This window comes from Carcharhinus amblyrhynchos, chromosome 5 (genome assembly GCF_965287045.1).
Source record: "Carcharhinus amblyrhynchos chromosome 5, sCarAmb.v2.hapA, whole genome shotgun sequence".
Lineage (NCBI taxonomy): Eukaryota > Metazoa > Chordata > Chondrichthyes > Carcharhiniformes > Carcharhinidae > Carcharhinus > Carcharhinus amblyrhynchos.
Genome location: NC_137328.1, coordinates 43,176,662 through 43,194,392, shown reverse-complemented (window position 1 = coordinate 43,194,392; position 17,731 = coordinate 43,176,662). Strand labels below are relative to the sequence as shown.

The window sequence follows — 17,731 nt, the reverse complement described above, 5'->3', positions numbered from 1 at the left end:
ACACTGTACCCCTTGTAGGCTGTTTAAGGTCTGGTCCATGGACTGTTGGAATAAAGCGGGTGCTGATGTTGTTCCAACAGGTAATCTCTTATAGTGGAATATGTATTATAATGGTGAGCAGGTGTTACAATTCAGCTGCAACATTAATTTGCAGGTAGATATGCGATAAGTCAATTTTGCTGAACTTCTGTCCTCCTACTGGGCTGGCAAACAAATCCTTAATCAAAGAAAGCAGATATAGATTTGCCCACAGAACTGGGTTGCTTGTTGTCTTGAAATCTCTACAAATACGCTTAGTCCCATCCTGCTTCATTACAGGCACAATTGAGGCTGCCCAGTAACGAGTAGTGATGGGTTTTAAGTCTCCTGTAGCTACAAGTCCCATTATTTCAGATTCTACCTTTGGACATATAGTATAGGGTCCTGTTCTTGCCTCGAGACTCTTTATGCTGATATATTTGATGGATTTTAAATGTCACTTATACTCCTTTCATTGAACCGAGGGTGTCCTTACATACACTATTGTATTTCTCCAGGATATTCTGTAGATCTGTTTCAGCATTATCTTCCCTAGCCAAGGCTGGCCAAAGAGAGCTGGAAAACCCCCTTGGACAACGTTAAGTGGCAGCTTCGCAGTTTTCCCACAACTTTAATTTGACTACAATGTATCCTCTTAGAGGCTCTATTTCCTTGGTGTAGTCCTCAGTAAAACATCTGCTGGATTTAATGGTAGGTGATTAAATTTTTGCTTATCGGTGGTCTTGGGGATTAGGGAGACAACAACCTGTGTGTTGACCTCCATTCTGATAGGCTGTCCTATTAGACCTATCAGAATTACCCAGATCTATGTGATTCACTTTGAACTGAAAGTACATTTAGTTTCGATTCCCTATGAGATTTGTGTGCTGTCTCTTCACTATTTGCATCATCTCTTCCACTCTGTAAATTACTTTAGTGCACTTCCTATTATTCTTCCTTTTTGGTGTGCTCTGCTTTTTTCTTTGAACAGTGCCTTCTGGAGAAACAGGTTTTTTCCAGGAAACTCGTGCTATGTAGTCAATTTTGCCACAATTTTTGCATTGGCTGGCCTTGATCTAGCATTTGGCCTGTGAAAGGTCCATTTTTGCACAGCAATGATATGTTGTTTCTGGGAAAACTTTCTCTAAACAGCAGCCATTTTATATATCCTCATGCCTGCTCCGAGATCTGAAGCAGCAAGCTCCATTGAAAAGGCTATTTCTGTTTTCACATGTAAGTTTCATTCAGTTAGCAATCTTTGCTGTATAGCGTCATGCCTCAGTCCGCAAGCCAGATGGTTTCTAATCGCATTATCCAGAGAGTCACCAAATTCTCAAAGCTCCATAAGTTGCATTAGGATTGCAACAAATCGTGCGACATTTTCTCCTTTTAGCTGATTTGTCTTATGGAACATAAAACGCTTCACAATAATTAATCGTTTAGGTGAATATCAGTCTTGTAGTATCTTACTAATTCCAAATGTTTTGCTACCGGGTTTCTTGGACTGGACTGAACTCCGGAGTAAATTAGAAGTTTTCCTGACAATGCTGCTGGAATACTATATCCTCAGCAATCTTGCTTGCTCAGATATAAGACTGAAATCTTTCTGCAAAGGACTTCCAATTCTCAATTTCTTCCTCAAATGGCACCAAACTGTCCCACCATTTTAATGATTTTGAGATCTGTTCAGCAATGTTCCTTCACCAGCTTCTCTTAATCTCAATGATCCAGCTTAGTTTGCAAATTGTAATAAGACCATAAGTCATAAGAGTAGAATTAAGCCACCCAGCTCATTGAGTCTGCTCCTCCATTCAATCATGGCTAATATTTTTCTCATCCTCATTCTCCTGCCTTTTCCCCATAACCCCAAATCCCCTTATTAATCAAGAACCTATCTATACCTATCTTAAAGACACTCAATGGCCTGGCCTCCACAACTTCTGCAGCAAAGAGTTCCACAGATTCACCACTCTCTGGTTGAAGAAAATTCTCCTCATCTCTGTTTTAAAGGATTGTCTCTTTAGCCTGAGGTTCTGCCCTCTGGTTCTAGTTTTTTCTACGAGTTGAAACATCCTCTCCACACCCATTCTACCCAGGCCTCGCAGTATCCTGTAAGTTTCAAGAAGATGCCCCCTCATCCTTCTAAACTCCAATGAGTACAGACCCAAGTCTTCAACCATTCCTCATATGACAAACTCTAATTCCTGGAATCATTCTTGTGTACCTCTTCTGGACCCTTTCCAAGACCAGCACATCCTTCCATAGATATGGGGCCCAAAACTGCTTATAATACTCCAAATGGGGTCTGACCACAGCTTTATACAGCCAGAAGTTGCTCCCTGCTCTTGTATTCTAGCCCCCTCGACATGAATACTAACGTTGCATTTGCCTTCCGAACCGCCAACTGAACCTGCACGTTAACTTGAAAGAACCTTGAACAATGACTCCCCAGTCCCTTTATGCTCCTGATTTTCTAAGCATTTCCCATTTAGAAAATAGTCTATGCTTCCATTCCTCCTTCCAAAGTGCATAACCTCACATTTTGCCACATTGTATTCCACCTATGTCCTTGCGCACTCTCCCAGCCTGTCCAAATCCTCTGCAGCCCCCCTGCTTCCTCAATACTACCTGTTCCTCTAATACCTTTGTATCATTTGCAAACTTAGCAACAGTGCCTTCAGTTCCTTCTTCCAAATCATTAATGCATATTGTGAAAAGCTGTGATCTCAGCATTGACCCCTGAGGCACACCACTAGTCACAAGCTGCCATCCTGAAAAAGAGCTCTTCATCCCCACTCTCTGTCTTCTGCCAGTCAGCCAATCCTCTATTTATACCAGGATCTTGCCCTTAATATCATGGGCTTTTAGCTTAATCAACAGTCTCCTAGGGTTTTCTGAAAATCTAAATAAATCATGTCTACTGGTTCTCCTTTTTCTAACCTCCTTGTTACCTCCTCAAAGAACTCTAATACATTTGTCAGACATGACCTCCTCTTGGTGAAGCCGTGCTGACTCAGTCCTCAGCTTGATCACGCACTGCCAAGTACCCCACAATCTCATTTTTAATAACGGAGTCTAAAATCTCGCCAATAACCCAAGTTAGGCTATTTTCCAGTGATGCGTGCCAAATGTATCAGCTTTTCTTAGATTTAATGCAATCACTCTCTGTCTTACTCTACTTCCATGCCCCAATCACTGCATGTGGTGAGCTTGGCAGTCTGAACCTCTCGGGCTGCCGGCTTCAACTTTCAGTATGGACCTTTCTTTGCTTCTACCCAACAACTGATGCAATGACCGACCTGCTGTTGATTCTGATTCAATGTCGAAAGTATTGAAATTTCCAGCTGGTAAATAAAACTCTGAATTTCTTTTTCCTCCTTTGTTTGAAAAGAATTTAACTTGCTCCTCATCGCCATATTCTTTTTCTCCTGTTATAATACTGCACTTGTAGGGCAAAACAATATAGCACCATTATCTTAAATCTACGTCCCCTGGTTATTCACCTCTTTGTTAAGGTGGTTAGGTCATTTATTTCCTTGCTGTATATGACCATAAATCCTTGAAGATAACAGGACAAAGGCATAAATACTACTTTCCTTTATGAGCCAATACGTAAGATATATAAGATTAGAGAAGTTATGCGACAGCTGTATAAAACACTAGTTACTTGTCAAGACATTACAGGAAGGATGAGATAACAAACGAAAACAGAGATTTATTCAATAGCTGTTAACTCTAGAAAGGCTTTATTTAAACTGCAGCAAACTTATGAAGCAGCTGATAGCATCACAAACTGTACACCTGACTAGACTCTTAAAATGGCAGCACAACAACACAATAATAATCCCAAATATCTAACATTTCCTGATGTATCAAAGTCCATCAAATTGTGAGAACATCAGATTAGAAATCCCTCTGCTAGAATGAAAGGTGGAGAAGCTGAAAGCGGGAGTTAACTGACTGCCACTGGTAATACTGTATCGTCATAATAGTGGAGACTGATTGCATCCCCCCTGTAGCACAGTGTTCGCCTAAAGGCACAGAGAATGCTTCTTCAGTTTTTGCCCAATATATTTGTGCTATAATTTAGAAAGGCATAACAGAGTGTGTGCCTCTGCTGACAGCTGACTGTCTTGATAGAAGATTTTTTAAAATCCTATCACTTCAGCCGATGAATATTGCAATTAAGGTGCATTAAAATAACCCCCAACACTAATTTTGAATTTGCCAAACAGAAAAGGTGGTAAATTGTATCCAAATTTGGCTTAGTGGCAGAAAGCAAAAGGGAATTGGTCAATGGAAGTCTTTGTGACTGGAAGGTTGTTTCCAGAGGGCTCCACAGGATTTAGAACTGGTTCTCTTGCTTTGCATGCTTTACATCATTGGTTTAGATAGAAATGTAGGATTAAGATTTTCATAGCTGATTCAAAGACTGACCATGTGCGTGATAGTGAGGAAGAGAGCTGTAGATTGCAGGAAGATATCAATGGACTGGTTATGTGGGCAGAAAAAAAATATCAGAAGGAATTCAACCAGAGACATTTGAGGAAATGCATTTGGGGAGAGCCAAGACGACAAGAGTGTGGACCATAAATAGACGGATACTGATAATTGCAAAAGAACAGAGAGACCTTGCTGTACGTGACCACAATTCCTCGAACAGGGAAAATGCATAAACACTACTTTCCTTTATTAGTCAAGATATAGGATATTAGAAAAGTTATGCTACATTTGTATAAAACACGTAACACCATTTGCAATCAGGACCCAGACTTTCCAGTCGCTTGCCACTTCAACACACCACCTTGCTCGCCAATCCAAATGTCTGTCATTGGCCTTTTGCAATGTTCTAGTGAACCCCAATGCAAATTGGAGGAACAGCATCTCATCTTCCGAATGGGCACTTTACAGCCTTCCGGACTTCAACAACTTCAGAGCATGAACTCTCCCCTTCACCTTAACCCCATTTCCATTTACTTTATTTCATTTTCTTTAATCTCATTCATCTATTTTATCATCCTTCTCTCTCGCTTCCATTTTTCCACTTCTCAATTCCAGCTCTCCTTCATTCACCTCCCCTCTCCCCCAAAACCCCTTTCAGGGCAACTGCCACATTCCCCAGGCAGTCTTTTAACAACCTGTACCTCTGTTCTGCCATTTTCACATTCTGATCTCTTAATGGACATTCTTAGCATCTTTTCAGCTTTCTGTATCTTATTTACATTCCCTTTGTCCCATTCCACCCCACCCTCGTAGTACAAGTCTCCACTGATCCTCTTTGCTCTCAGCAGTGATGAAGGGTCATCTAGACTTGAAACATTGGTCCTATTCTCTCCCCACAGGTGCTGTCAGACTGTTGAGGCTTTCAAGCATTTTCTGTTACTAGTTACTGATCTGGTCAGCTCACTACAGGAAGGATTTGATTGCAGTGGAGAAGTTGCAGAGAGGATTGACAAGGATGTTTCCAGGACTTGAGGATTTTAGCTCAGATTGGATAGGCTGGTGTTCTTTCTTTTGGAATAAGGGAGGTTGAGTGGAGGTCTAACTTAGGGGTCTTTAATTATGAGGGAGGGATGGGGGGCATATATAAAGTTGAAAGAAATGACCTAACCACCTTAACAGTGAGGTCAATAAACAGGGGATATAGATTTAAAATAATTGCCAGAAAGATTAGAGGGGAGTTAAGATCAGTATGTCAGTTATTGCGGGTTCATCTCAGGATTTGTTGGTTTCTTAATCTAGAAGAAATTTTGCTGGAGGCAATGGTCTTTTGTTCATTTATTTGCATGCTAATGATTTACAAAGGTTAAACAAGTTCAAGTTGGAGCTACCCTCTGACATGCTGCACACTCCTCTCAGTGAGTAACATCACTGTGACATAGCTCCTCAAGCACAAGATCAGTAACTGTCTTTAGTGTTAACCCTTCACTGTACCGTAGGGATTTAGAACTCACTGCCTGAAAGGGGAGTGGATGCAAATATCCTCACTGCATATACTGAGAAATGCACTTGAGGTGCCATTACCTATAGGGCTACAGGCCAAGAGCTAGAAAGTGGGATTCGACTGATAGTTCTTTTTTTGGCCAGGACAGGCATGAAGGGATAAATGGCCTCCTCCTATGCCGTAAGGTCTGTGATTACATTTGATTCAGAACTAGGTGAACTATCGTGTCACCTCCAAAGTTGGAACGAAAGTTCACATTTCAGGAACATTTGACATCCTCTCATCTTAAGAGAATCAAATCACTTCTCCAAAGTAAAGCAGCTAAAACAATCTTTAAGAAATGTCTTCCACACATAGCTTGCCTTTAATGCCCAGCACAATGCCATAGACAATGAGTAAGTCTTTTTTTAATAAACTTCAAATTTGTTCAATCTGCTTTCGGTTTTTACTTACATGTTGGATACAAGCTTAGTTAAGCTATTGCACATTCTGTAACCACTTATGTGACCATCACTGTTAATGATGTTCCCTCCTTCTTTGCCCTCCACATGCATGGAATGATGGAAACTGAAATACAGTTGTCTACAAAATGAGAGGACACAACAAGCAACTGACTTTACATCCACTACCATTTCACCCCTTTTGAATCAGTTCTCTGGAACGCATATTAGTGCCAGATGAAAAATTATTTCAACTACTGGGATTGATTACTGAAAAAAATGGAATCTTACAGCAAAACGTAACCATTTTCTAATACAAAGATCAATATTCTTTGTCAAACACAATCTAATATTGGCCAACGTGAGATGACATTTGAACAGGTGACCAAAAAGTTTGACCAAAAAAATGCTGGGAGGGGTAGTAAGGCAAGAAATGTAGGGGGGGATTTCAGAATTTAGGGCTAAGCTACTGAAGGCATGGACTGTAGTGAATAGGTGGATGTGCAAAAGGCCAGAATGGAAGGAGTATGTTGATCCTGGAGGATCTGGGCTGGCACAAAGTATATACACTTTGCTGAAAATCAGTTGCACAACCGTGCGGTCATATTCAATTGCAAACATCTCCGAGCACATCATTTGACTTCAACAGCAGTGACATTGCAACATGCATTATACTGCAGTGTTCCTCTCCATGTGACTCATGATGTGGACTTTTGTTCCATTGAATGAATCAAGAAAGCAAAAACTATCGTTTTTGATAATGGATACCAGGGAGTGGTTATATGATTAAAATCTTACTAAGAGGTTCAAACAATGTCATTAATTATTAAGGCAGAACAATTTATGGCAATTATCTCCCCAAAATGAAACTACAGCCTTGAAATTATACTCATTTATCTGTATGACTTACGCGACGGAGTTGATTAGGGAAGAGATTTGTTTGTTTTCAAAGTGGCAGTAAGTGTCTCAGTAGAATGCAAATGGTCAGTGTGTTTCACTTATTTGATTGTGTTGCTGTCATCTTGGAAGATTAATGATTGTTCTGCAATATTTGATTATTTCAAAATTATATTTACTCCCACAACATGAAGGATTAATGCCCTTTGTAACTTACCGATGTGTGGTCATTTCACCTTAGAGTTTGGAAACTTGACTAAGAATAGACGTAATGTTAAGTGGAACACTGCTTTTATTCAAAATCAGGTTTTGTTAAAATTGGCCAAGGAATTTCACCTCTTATGTTTCCAGAGTTTGTACATTTAACACGAGGTTGAAATAATGCTGATAAAGTAACTGAAGTAATTTTGTTGTTGTGAACTCGACTGTCTGATGTTCAAAACCACAAGATGCCCATCATTAGAGTTAGATCTATAGTTCATTCTGCAGGAGAGAGTAACTTACCACAACATCAGTCCATAGTGAGCTGATCATTAGCTCTTCAGACTCATTTTTAGCCAACTGTCAGAAATGTAAAGATTTGAAAGTGTAAAAAATATAACCACGTAAAACCTGGATGGGCTTCCATTGGATCAGTAGTGGCACAGTAAGCTCAATTATGGCCAGATAAGATCATTTATCAGTCTAGGCATGTGAGGGTGTTGTTGGGGTTGGGGAGGGAGTGTTGATTGGAGGGGTGGGGTGGGAGGGTGTTAATCGCAGGGGGAAGAGGCAATTGCCTAGGTGGTCTGCTGATTTCGATTGAAATGGGGGAACATAACAGGTTAAAGTAGGTGGGTGGCGGTAGGGTGCTGAGGGGTTGATAAGGATGGGGAGTTGGGGTGGGGGTCAGAGGCATTGTGATGGAATCAAAAGGCTCAGGGACAAAGGCACATTTAATCATTGCCCATTGAGTACTATACAGACAGCACATAAAACGTGCACTGCCTTTGATATTACATGATCGCATCATCCAGTCAGTACCCTCACTATTGATTAGCTGGATAGTGCGCCAGTTAAATCCTCAAAACTAACCTGTCATTGAGGCTGGTGCAAATGCTGAGGGTCCTTTGTGAGCTGAATCAGACAGAAAGCAGAAGAATGTGGCAGCTTAGCAGACAGATTTTCAGATGCTGTACTGAATGCCTTGGTGGAAGAGGTGCAAGGAAAGAGAGATGGCATGCATATATAGTGCATCAGTAAGGCCCTCTGGATATGTTCAGAAGACCATCATGGCTGTCAATTTCAGGAATGAATGCCTAAGGACCTGGATGCACATATTCAATGTGCTCACATAAATAGAGAAGGTCAGCGAACACATCTTTGAATTCCATATCCAATCAGTTCCACCACTGGGCTCAGACACCGATCAATTCAACACAGCTTCATCATTCATCAACCAACAATTTGCAGCAATGCCTTTTCCCTTTTTGCTTAATATCACTGAAAGGGAAATTCATGGAGGCAGTGTAATGGTGAGCAATTCACTTCTGCCTGTTACATTCTCTTTACCTACCAAAGGTGAAAGTTCAGGTAACATTTGTTAAAGTTATACTAGTCCTGAACCCATCTTTGTTTGGGATCAAGTCTTGGAGCAGCCAAATATTCCCGAAGTTCTCTATTATAGGCATTTCTACCGTCATAGTCATTGGAATAAATGAGAGATTCAACCCAAGAAAGTTGGAATCCACTTCTTTTCGAGATGTTAAAAAAAAGTGCCAATTTCAATATCCCAAAAAAAGTTTGCTGTTTCACTGACTGTTGACATAAGCCTGAGGATACCATTATAGAATTTGTATTGAATGACTCAGTTTACAACATATCATTCCACAGTTTGATAGCTCCAAGTTATGAAGTCCATGATGTAGCGTGTTGTTAGTAGAAATGCTTGTTGTTGTAAAGGATTTAGTGGTTGAAGAAATTTAAATGTAGTGAATGGGTTTTTAATCAATGAAAGTGCTTTTTAATAGTGTCGGCATGGGAGTATGTGGAACCATGGGGACTGTATGGAAAACATAGGTTGACATGGAAGGTATGGGAAGGCCAATGGAAAGTGGGTGGAGGACATGCAATAGCATGGTTGGTATGGATGGAGCGTGAGGAATGTATGCAGGGGTGAACACTGGAGGACTGTATTTGATTTTCTTGTTTTTGTGCAGGACCACTGAGTCTGGCCTTTCGCCTGGCCCATCTTTGCAATTAGCATCCCCTATGCTGCTTCCAATAGTTCTTCTGGGTTGTTGCCCTAACTCCTAAGTTTATAGCCAACCTGGAACAAAGATCCAAGTTTATCTAGTTTGCAGAGCCAGGAGGGCCCAGTTGTAGCATTCCTTCATAACCCTGACTCAGATAGCTTGATCTAACATGGACCAAAGATTGTAGCTAGATCCTTGCACACTGTCTGATTCAAGTTCACAAGGATTATGCTTATCAATAAGTTGATAGAAAGCCATTCTATCTGTTTTTGGATGTTGTGGCATTCGTGGGACACAGGCATCGCTGGCTGGCCAGCATTTATTGCCCATTCCTAGTTGCCTTGTTCAGAGGTCAGTTGAGAGTCAAACACATTACTGTGGCTCTGGAATCACGTGTAGGTCAGACCAGGTAAGGACAGCAGATTTCCTTTTCTCAACGACGTTAGTGGACCAGATGGGTTTTTCTGACAGTCGGCAATGGTTTCATGGTCATCAGTGGATTTTTAATTCCAGATTTTTTTTATTGAATTCAAATTCTGCTGTGGTGGGATTCGAACCCAGGTCCCCAGATTATTTGTTGAATTTCTGAATCTAGCAATGATACCACTATGCCATTGCTTCCCATGATCCATCCTTTCAGTTTGAAACCTGTAGTCTTATTAATAAATTTTGAGAATCTTGCACATTACTCCTCACATTATTGGTGAATCTAAATTCTCTTACTTCAGAATAAAGTAATCACAGGACACCAACTAAGGGTAATTTTCTCTGTTAGAACTGCAGAGACTTTTATTGCCCTACATTGCTGAGAATTTAATAATGTTAAATTAGAAATCTGTTCAGCTTCTTTCTATGACTAACCTAGCAATTAAAAAAAAGTCATCAACTGACTTAAATAAACTCACTGGATTAGTGTGGTATTTCTTATTTATAGATAGCAAGAGTTATGCATTCATTGCGTTCCTGAATATTGAGGGTCATAACTTAAAAATTGAAGATTTGCATCTTGCATGGAAAGTACCGTTAAACTTGCAATAAGAACTATGTTTTTACTATAACAAGAGAATCAACATTCTTTGTTGTTGCTGCTTCATTGCAATTCATTTCTTCAATCCCCCCTAATTAACTCACCTTTTTTCTAGCCTGCTGTTCTTTTGTGGAGTGTGCCTTCACATGCTTTCTGAGAGAGCTTGGGTCAGTGTACCGTTTTGTACAGCCTGGGATCTGACATGCATATGGTTTCTAAACAAAGAGAGAAAACAGCACTAGCTTTAGTGCAGTGAACGCTGGTTGAGGCATCGAATCAAGAGCTGGTTAGGAGCATTCTGCTGTACTGTCCACCAGTCTGATTGCAAATAAATTAACCTTACCTGGATCATATACTTGAGTACTTGCATGCCCTGGCTTTAGTGTAAGTCAAAGATTACTGAGAAACACCCATTTCCCAATTGTAAATGAATTTAACACACCTCATCAGCTGCATGCGAACCATTCTATTGATTGACATGCATTCCCTACCAAAGCAAACTGACTATTAAAATACAACTAAATTCTGTTCCTTTGTACCTTTTACCAGCTTTGTGAATTTAATTTATTTTTCAGTGAAAGCTTGCAGCTGACTTTTATAATTATTGTAATTATATACTTACAATTATTTCAGCCCCTGAGACTGCGGCATAGTCAGAAACGATTAGCAAGAGAAAGCATTTAGGGTTTCAGCTCAAGAAACAGCAGAAAGTTCCATGTAACAGTATCTGATCGCTACGAGAGAAAATAAAATCTGCTCGGAAAGACAGAAAACAAAAGGCAGAAATAAGAGGTTAGTCCCGACAAACACAGAAGGCTTAGAACCTTGGTCATGTTTTCCGAAGCAATTTAATTTAGTTAACTAACTAGTACAGTTGTCAAGAACAATTTAAGGAGAAGTAGCTGTCTCAGCAAGTACCATCTATGAGCTATTTCTACAAGAGGGGGCTAACTATGATTAGGTGGTTAGTACAGTCATGATTAATTAAAGGGGGAGTAACTCCTCACAACACAGGAGGAGGCTATTTAGCTACTGTTCTTGCACCAGTTCCTTGTAAAAACTATCCAATTAGTCACATTTTCCTGTTCTTGCCCAAAAACTCTGAAACTTCTTCATTTTCAAATATATTCAATATTCAATTCCCTTTTGAAGCTTACTATCAAATCTTCCAGATTATAACAACATGCTGAATTTTAAAGATTCTCTGCATTTTCCTTTGGGCTTCTCCCATACTTCCAACGCACCCCAGCTCTTTGGTCAAATGGTATAAATCTGTGCCTTTGGTACCAACTTAATTTCCTGTGGAAACAGTTTCATCTTACCTAGCTAAACACAGCACTTCTCTTACATCCACCCTTCATTTATTCTGCTCTGAGAAAAGTATTTCCAGCTTCTAGGTCTCACAGAATAGAATCATAGAATCCTACAGCACAGAAGGGGGCCATTCGGCCCATTGAGTCTGCACTGACCACAGTCCCACCCAGGGCTATCCCCGAAACCCCATGTATTTACTGGAGCTAGTCCCCCTGACACTAAGGGGCAATTTAGCATGGCCAATGCACCTAACCCACACATCTTTGGACTGTGGGAGGAAACTGGAGCACCCAGAGAAAACCCACACAGACACAGGGAGAAGGTACAAACTCCACACAGACAGTGACCCAAGCCGGGAATCGAACCAGGGTTCCTGGTGTTGTGAAGCAGCTCTGCTAACCGCTGTGCCACCATGCCTCTCAGCATAACTCAAGTCACTTATCTCTCTCTGCTTTCATTCTGGTAGATCTATTCTGCACCCTCTCCAAGGCCTAGACGTTCTTCCTAAAGTGTGGGGCCCAGAATTGTGTCCAAATACAATCAATTTTAAATAATTTGTGGAATGTAATTCTATGGTGAATGACACAAAAAACTTGTGCTTTGCTTGCTAGAGCAAATATGACAGAGCTGTTTAAAACTATGAAAGCATTGGACAAGATCAATACAAGTAGAATTGCTTCCAGTAGTTAAGAGATCAATAACCAAGGGTCATAGATATAAGATTAAATGTGGATTCAGAACAGCTTTAGAATGGAACTCAAGAGAGACTGTGGAATTCAGTTCTTCAGTTAGTGGTTGAGACAGAACGAATGTCAATACCCTGGACTAGATTGGACAGAGGGATGAAGGAAATGGGAATAAGATGGTTAAATGTAATTGAAGCTATATGATCATATGGATGGAAAACATTGACGTGAACTAGCCTATCTGTGTATTTTAATTTCTATCTATTTCTACAGTTAATTCTTCTGGCAACCAGCAGCCACTGAATAATCTCCTTAGACCCGTTTTACTTTCGAGCTTCTAAATTTTCTCACATATTCAGTCTGTTAGTGATGCCAATGAAAAAATGTAAGATGTCTCCATATTGAACACTGATCTGTACTAAATGTGAGAAGTGCAGGTTCTGCACCTTGCCCTGAATAACAAGGTAAGCTAAAAATCTTTTCAAATTCCTATATTCTCGAACATTGATGGAACAAAAATAATTAACATTAAATGAAAGAGATGGGAACGGCATTGGAGGTTGTGCTCCCAAACGTTAATAGTTTACATTAACAAATAAGAAAAGTAAATGAATTTCACAATGAAGAATTAGATTCTGGTGATTTGGCACATCTTCACTTTTTCTTTGATCCATTTCACAACTCCAAGGACTGCTCCAGCTCTGTGTGTTGTACACTGTTACATTTGGGAACATTGTCTGGAAATTATTGTTGTTGTCAGAAGGGAATGAACAATTGGAACATAATTTGGTATTCTTCATACTATTGAACACATGCATTTCTATTCCATTTCATGAGTGCTCTGCCCAAAGGAGATCCTTGGCTCATTGTCTATTAATACTTCATCCTAATGTTTTCTTGCCAGTGATGATCTGCTGTTGTCTACCACTCGAAGGGGAAAGGTGAAGTGGCAGGTCCTAAGTCTACCCCGGGTAAAATGGGAACCCATTCCATGCTGTTAGCTTGCTCACTATCTAGCCAATTGAAGTAGCCACACACATTAACTCATTTATTTTAAGATAGTAATGTGCGTCTGCTGTATTCCTAACCAAGATTTTGGAATTGTATTTTTTTCAGTTTATTTGTTAGGGTCGCAAGTAGGCTTACATTAACGCTGCACTGTTTCAGAAGGGAGGGAGGTAGCAGATGGGAAATTACAGGCCAGTTAGCCTGACTTTGTCATTGGCAAGATTTTGGAGTCCATTATTAAAGATGGGATTGCAGAATTCTCGGAAGTGCATGATAAAGTACGACTGAGTCAGCATGGCTTTGTCAAGGGGAGGTCATGTCTGACAAATCTGTTAGAGTTCTTTGAGGAGGTATCAAGGAAATTAGATAAAAGAGGATGAATGGACATGATTTATTTAGATTTCCAGAAGGCCTTTGACAAGGTGCCACATAAAAGACTGTTAAATAAGTTAAGAGCCCATGGTGTTAAGAGTAAGATCCTGGCATGGAGAGAGGATTGGCTGATCGGCAGAAGGCAGAGAGTGGGGATAAAGGGGTCTTTTTCATGATGGCAGCTGGCGACTAGTGATGTGCCTCAGGGGTCAGTGCTGGAAACACAACTTTTCACAATATATACTAATGGTTTGGAGGAAGGAACTGAAAGCACTATAGCTAAGTTTGCAGATGATACAAAGATATTAGAGGGGCAGGTAGTATTGAGGAAGCACGGGGGCTGCAGAAGTACTTGGACAGGTTAGGAGAGTGGGCAAAGAAGTGGCAGATGGAATACAATGTGGAAAAGTGTGAGGTTATGCACTATGGAAGGAGAAATGGAAGCAGAGACTATTTTCTAAATGGGAAAATGCTTAGGAAATCAGAAATACAAAGGGACTTGGGAGTCATTGTTCAAGATTCTCTTAAGGTTACCATGCAGGTTCAGTTGGCAATTAGGAAGGCAAATGCAATGTTAGCATTCATGTTGAGAGGGCTAGAACACAAGATCAGGGATGTACTTCTGAGGCTGTATAAGGCGCTGGTCAGACCCTATTTGGAGTATTGAGAGCAGTTTTGGGCCCCATATCTAAGGAAGGATGTGCTGGTCTTGGAAAGGGTCTAGAAGTTATATAAGAATGATCCCTGAAATGAAGAGCTTGTCGTATGAGGAATGGTTGAGGATTCTGGGTCTGTACTTGTTGGAGTTTAGAAGGATGAGGGGGGATCTCACTGAAATTTACAGGATACTACAAGGTCTGGATAGAGTGGACATGCTGAGGATGTTTCCAATAGTGGGAAAAACTAGGATGAGAGGGCACAACCCCAGGCTGAAGGGCCGAACAGAGATGAGGAGGAATTTCTTCAGCCAGAGAGTGGTGAATCTGTGGAACTCTTTGCCGCAGAAGGCTGTGGAGGCCAGGTCATTGAGTGTCATTAGCATTGGGGCGTCCCTGGTAATGTAAATGGGTATAGTATGATGATAATGTTTTTTGTCTTTTCATTCACAGGTTTTAAGTCGGTCCACCTCGTGTCCAGCGAGGGGCATACACGTGATGGGTCGTACCGGGGCTGCTCTTGGTTGTTCGAGATTGGCCTAGTGCTTCATGTCGTTAGTGTGTGCCTAAACTGGACAAGATACTGGGCAAGACGACAGCTCAGTGACTATCGCTGATTGCTGTGCAGACACATGGATTTGGGCCGGTGTCTGTGGGAGTTTGCGCATTCTCCCCGCGCTTGCGTGGGTTTTCTCTGGGTGCTCCGGTTTCCTCCCACACCCCAAAGATGTGCTGTTAGGCTGATTGGCAGTAATAAATTGTCCCTAAATCAGTTTCCCTCAATCTGGATGGCCATAAAACATTAGACAGGGGTCGTGGGTAGAGAGGTGGACTGGTGGTGTTGAGATGGCGGCGCGGGCTCGTTGGGCCAAAGGGCCTGTTTCCCAGGCTGATTTTGTTCTTTGTTTTTTGTTCTTTGTCTTTAATAAGGGGATCTGGGTTATGGGGAAAAGGCAGGAGAATGGGGATGAGAAAAGTATCAGCTATGATTGAATGGGGGAACAGACCCGATGGGCTGAGTGGCCTAATTCTGCTCCTATGTCTTACGGTCAATGAAGTTACTGCGAAAATCCCCCAGTCGCCACACTCCAGCGCTTGTTTGGGTACGCTGAAGAGAATTTAGTGTGGTTAATGCACCTAACCAGCATGTCTTTCAGATCTTGGGAAGAAGCTGGAACACCAAGAGGGGACCCACGCAGGCACAGTGAGAACATGCGGACTCTGCACAGATAGTGACCCAAGCCAGGAATTGAACCTGGGTCCCTGGCTCTTTGAGGCAGCAGTGCTACCCACTGTGCCACCGACACTGTGTCTCTTCTCCAGCAGAGGCTGAATGGGATGAGACAGAAAATTGGATTAAGGTATTCAACTCCTATGTAAAGATCAAATCTAAACAAGTTTAAATATTTAATTGAATAAATTTAAACTCACGTAATAACAGATGGAAACAATTAACTGTTATCAGTTATTTCGGGGATTTGTCCCAGCAAATAAGGCTAAATAGTCAATGTGCTACAGGTTATGTAACTTTAATATTATTTCCCAAGCAATGTTTAAAAAAATATTAAATAACACGGAAGCATTTTTGCAGGGCTTTTCGTGGATTAGAATTGCTCTGTTTTAGATACCAGGTGATGATTACGAAGAAGCTAAAAACTAAATTGAAGCAAGACCAGAAATACGATGACAGGATTATTTTTGAACAAGATTACAACATATTTATTTACAAGTTTAAAAGCTTTTATTTCTTAATAATAGAGTGCTGATTTCTGAATTAGAGACTCTTACTGTGTCTAGATGTGTTCTCTGGTGCTTGGCACGGTCACTTGAGTTGCTAAAAGCTTTTTGGCATCCTGGATGCTGACAAAGGTAAGGTTTTTCCCCTGTGTGACTTCGTAGGTGAATCTTGAGATTTTCCAGTCTTGAGAAAGCCTTATTACAGCCTTCAAACTACAGGGAAAGATGTGAGAAACTGTTGTTAGAAGAAAGGCTAGGATACAATTTTTAAAATCAGGAAACGCTAGCGTTCTGCAGACGTCCACTTCTGGTAATGGGTCACATTCAACAGATTAACTTCCTATCCTTTCCCTTTGGAAGGTAGCTGTCTTGCTGTGCATTTCCAATATATGACATCTTACCTCCAATTACCAATACTTGTAGGCTTTCTTGATACTCTTCAGACTTCCACAATAGGTATAAGTATTTCAATTCTTATTTTTAAGCTGAATATCTGGGTTGCCTTGTCAAAAATAACATAATCGTGGCAATATTTCTGAATATATCAGCAATGTGTTTACTTATAATATTTTTCAATCTTCTGTTTATCTTTAATAAATACGACTTATAGATAAAATGTATAGAAGCTTAGTTTTGACAAAAAAAATGAACAAAGCCGCTTCTTATGCTGTCCACCCCAGAGATACTTAACTTCATTCAAAAGGGATAAATTACAAATGGCTAAATTATGGAAAAATAACATTAATGAACGATGTGCACCATTATTGTGCAAATTGGCTATCAGGATCAGGAGATTAGAAGAAACACTGTGGAAAATGTATCTCCAGATTTGCTATCAATTTATGTTGTCCTTCTATTTGCTTGGTTCATACAGCATCTCAACCTTTGCATCTTCCTATATGTTTATCAACTTGCTAGATTTTCACAGTTTCTTCATTCCAAAAAAAGTTAACTCCATTGATTAATAGTATAAGTAACCTTTGAACAATCTCATTATTATTATTATTATCATCATGATACCACTAATCTGGCCTTGAAAGGGAATAATTTAATTTGTGGATTCCTTCAGGAATTGAATTCTTCTAAGAGATTTTGGGTCAATATAAACTTTTTCTGAATTTTTCTTTGCCTCTTTTTCTCTCTCAATCCAATTTTTCCTTCCCTTTATTTGCTTTTCTTGATTTGACTGTGATACATCTTGTTTCCTTCCCCGTTGTTTTTCATTTGTTTTGTTCTCAATCCTTAAATAACATTGGTTGAGGAGGTAAATCCATTGGTTCTATCATTCACCAAAGTCCATGATGCCATGTTGCCCTTGCTGCACTGTTGACAGCTTGCATTGCAGCAATATTCAGTGCAAATATTTTCAACACTTGCATTTAGCTAGCACCTTCAACA

General features: G+C 40.4%; 1 protein-coding gene across 1 annotated transcript in view; it reads right to left on the bottom strand.

The window, feature by feature from the left end:
* Window positions 1-17,731, bottom strand: part of LOC145342994 (zinc finger protein GLIS3-like) — a 593,605-nt gene that overhangs the window by 177,137 nt on the left and 398,737 nt on the right. The window contains exons 5-6 of the mRNA XM_080188697.1: window positions 16,385-16,546; window positions 10,665-10,775 (exon numbers count right to left, since the gene is read on the bottom strand). Coding sequence (XP_080044823.1) covers window positions 10,665-10,775; window positions 16,385-16,546 — 273 coding nt within the window. The remainder of the gene's footprint in view (window positions 1-10,664; window positions 10,776-16,384; window positions 16,547-17,731) is intronic.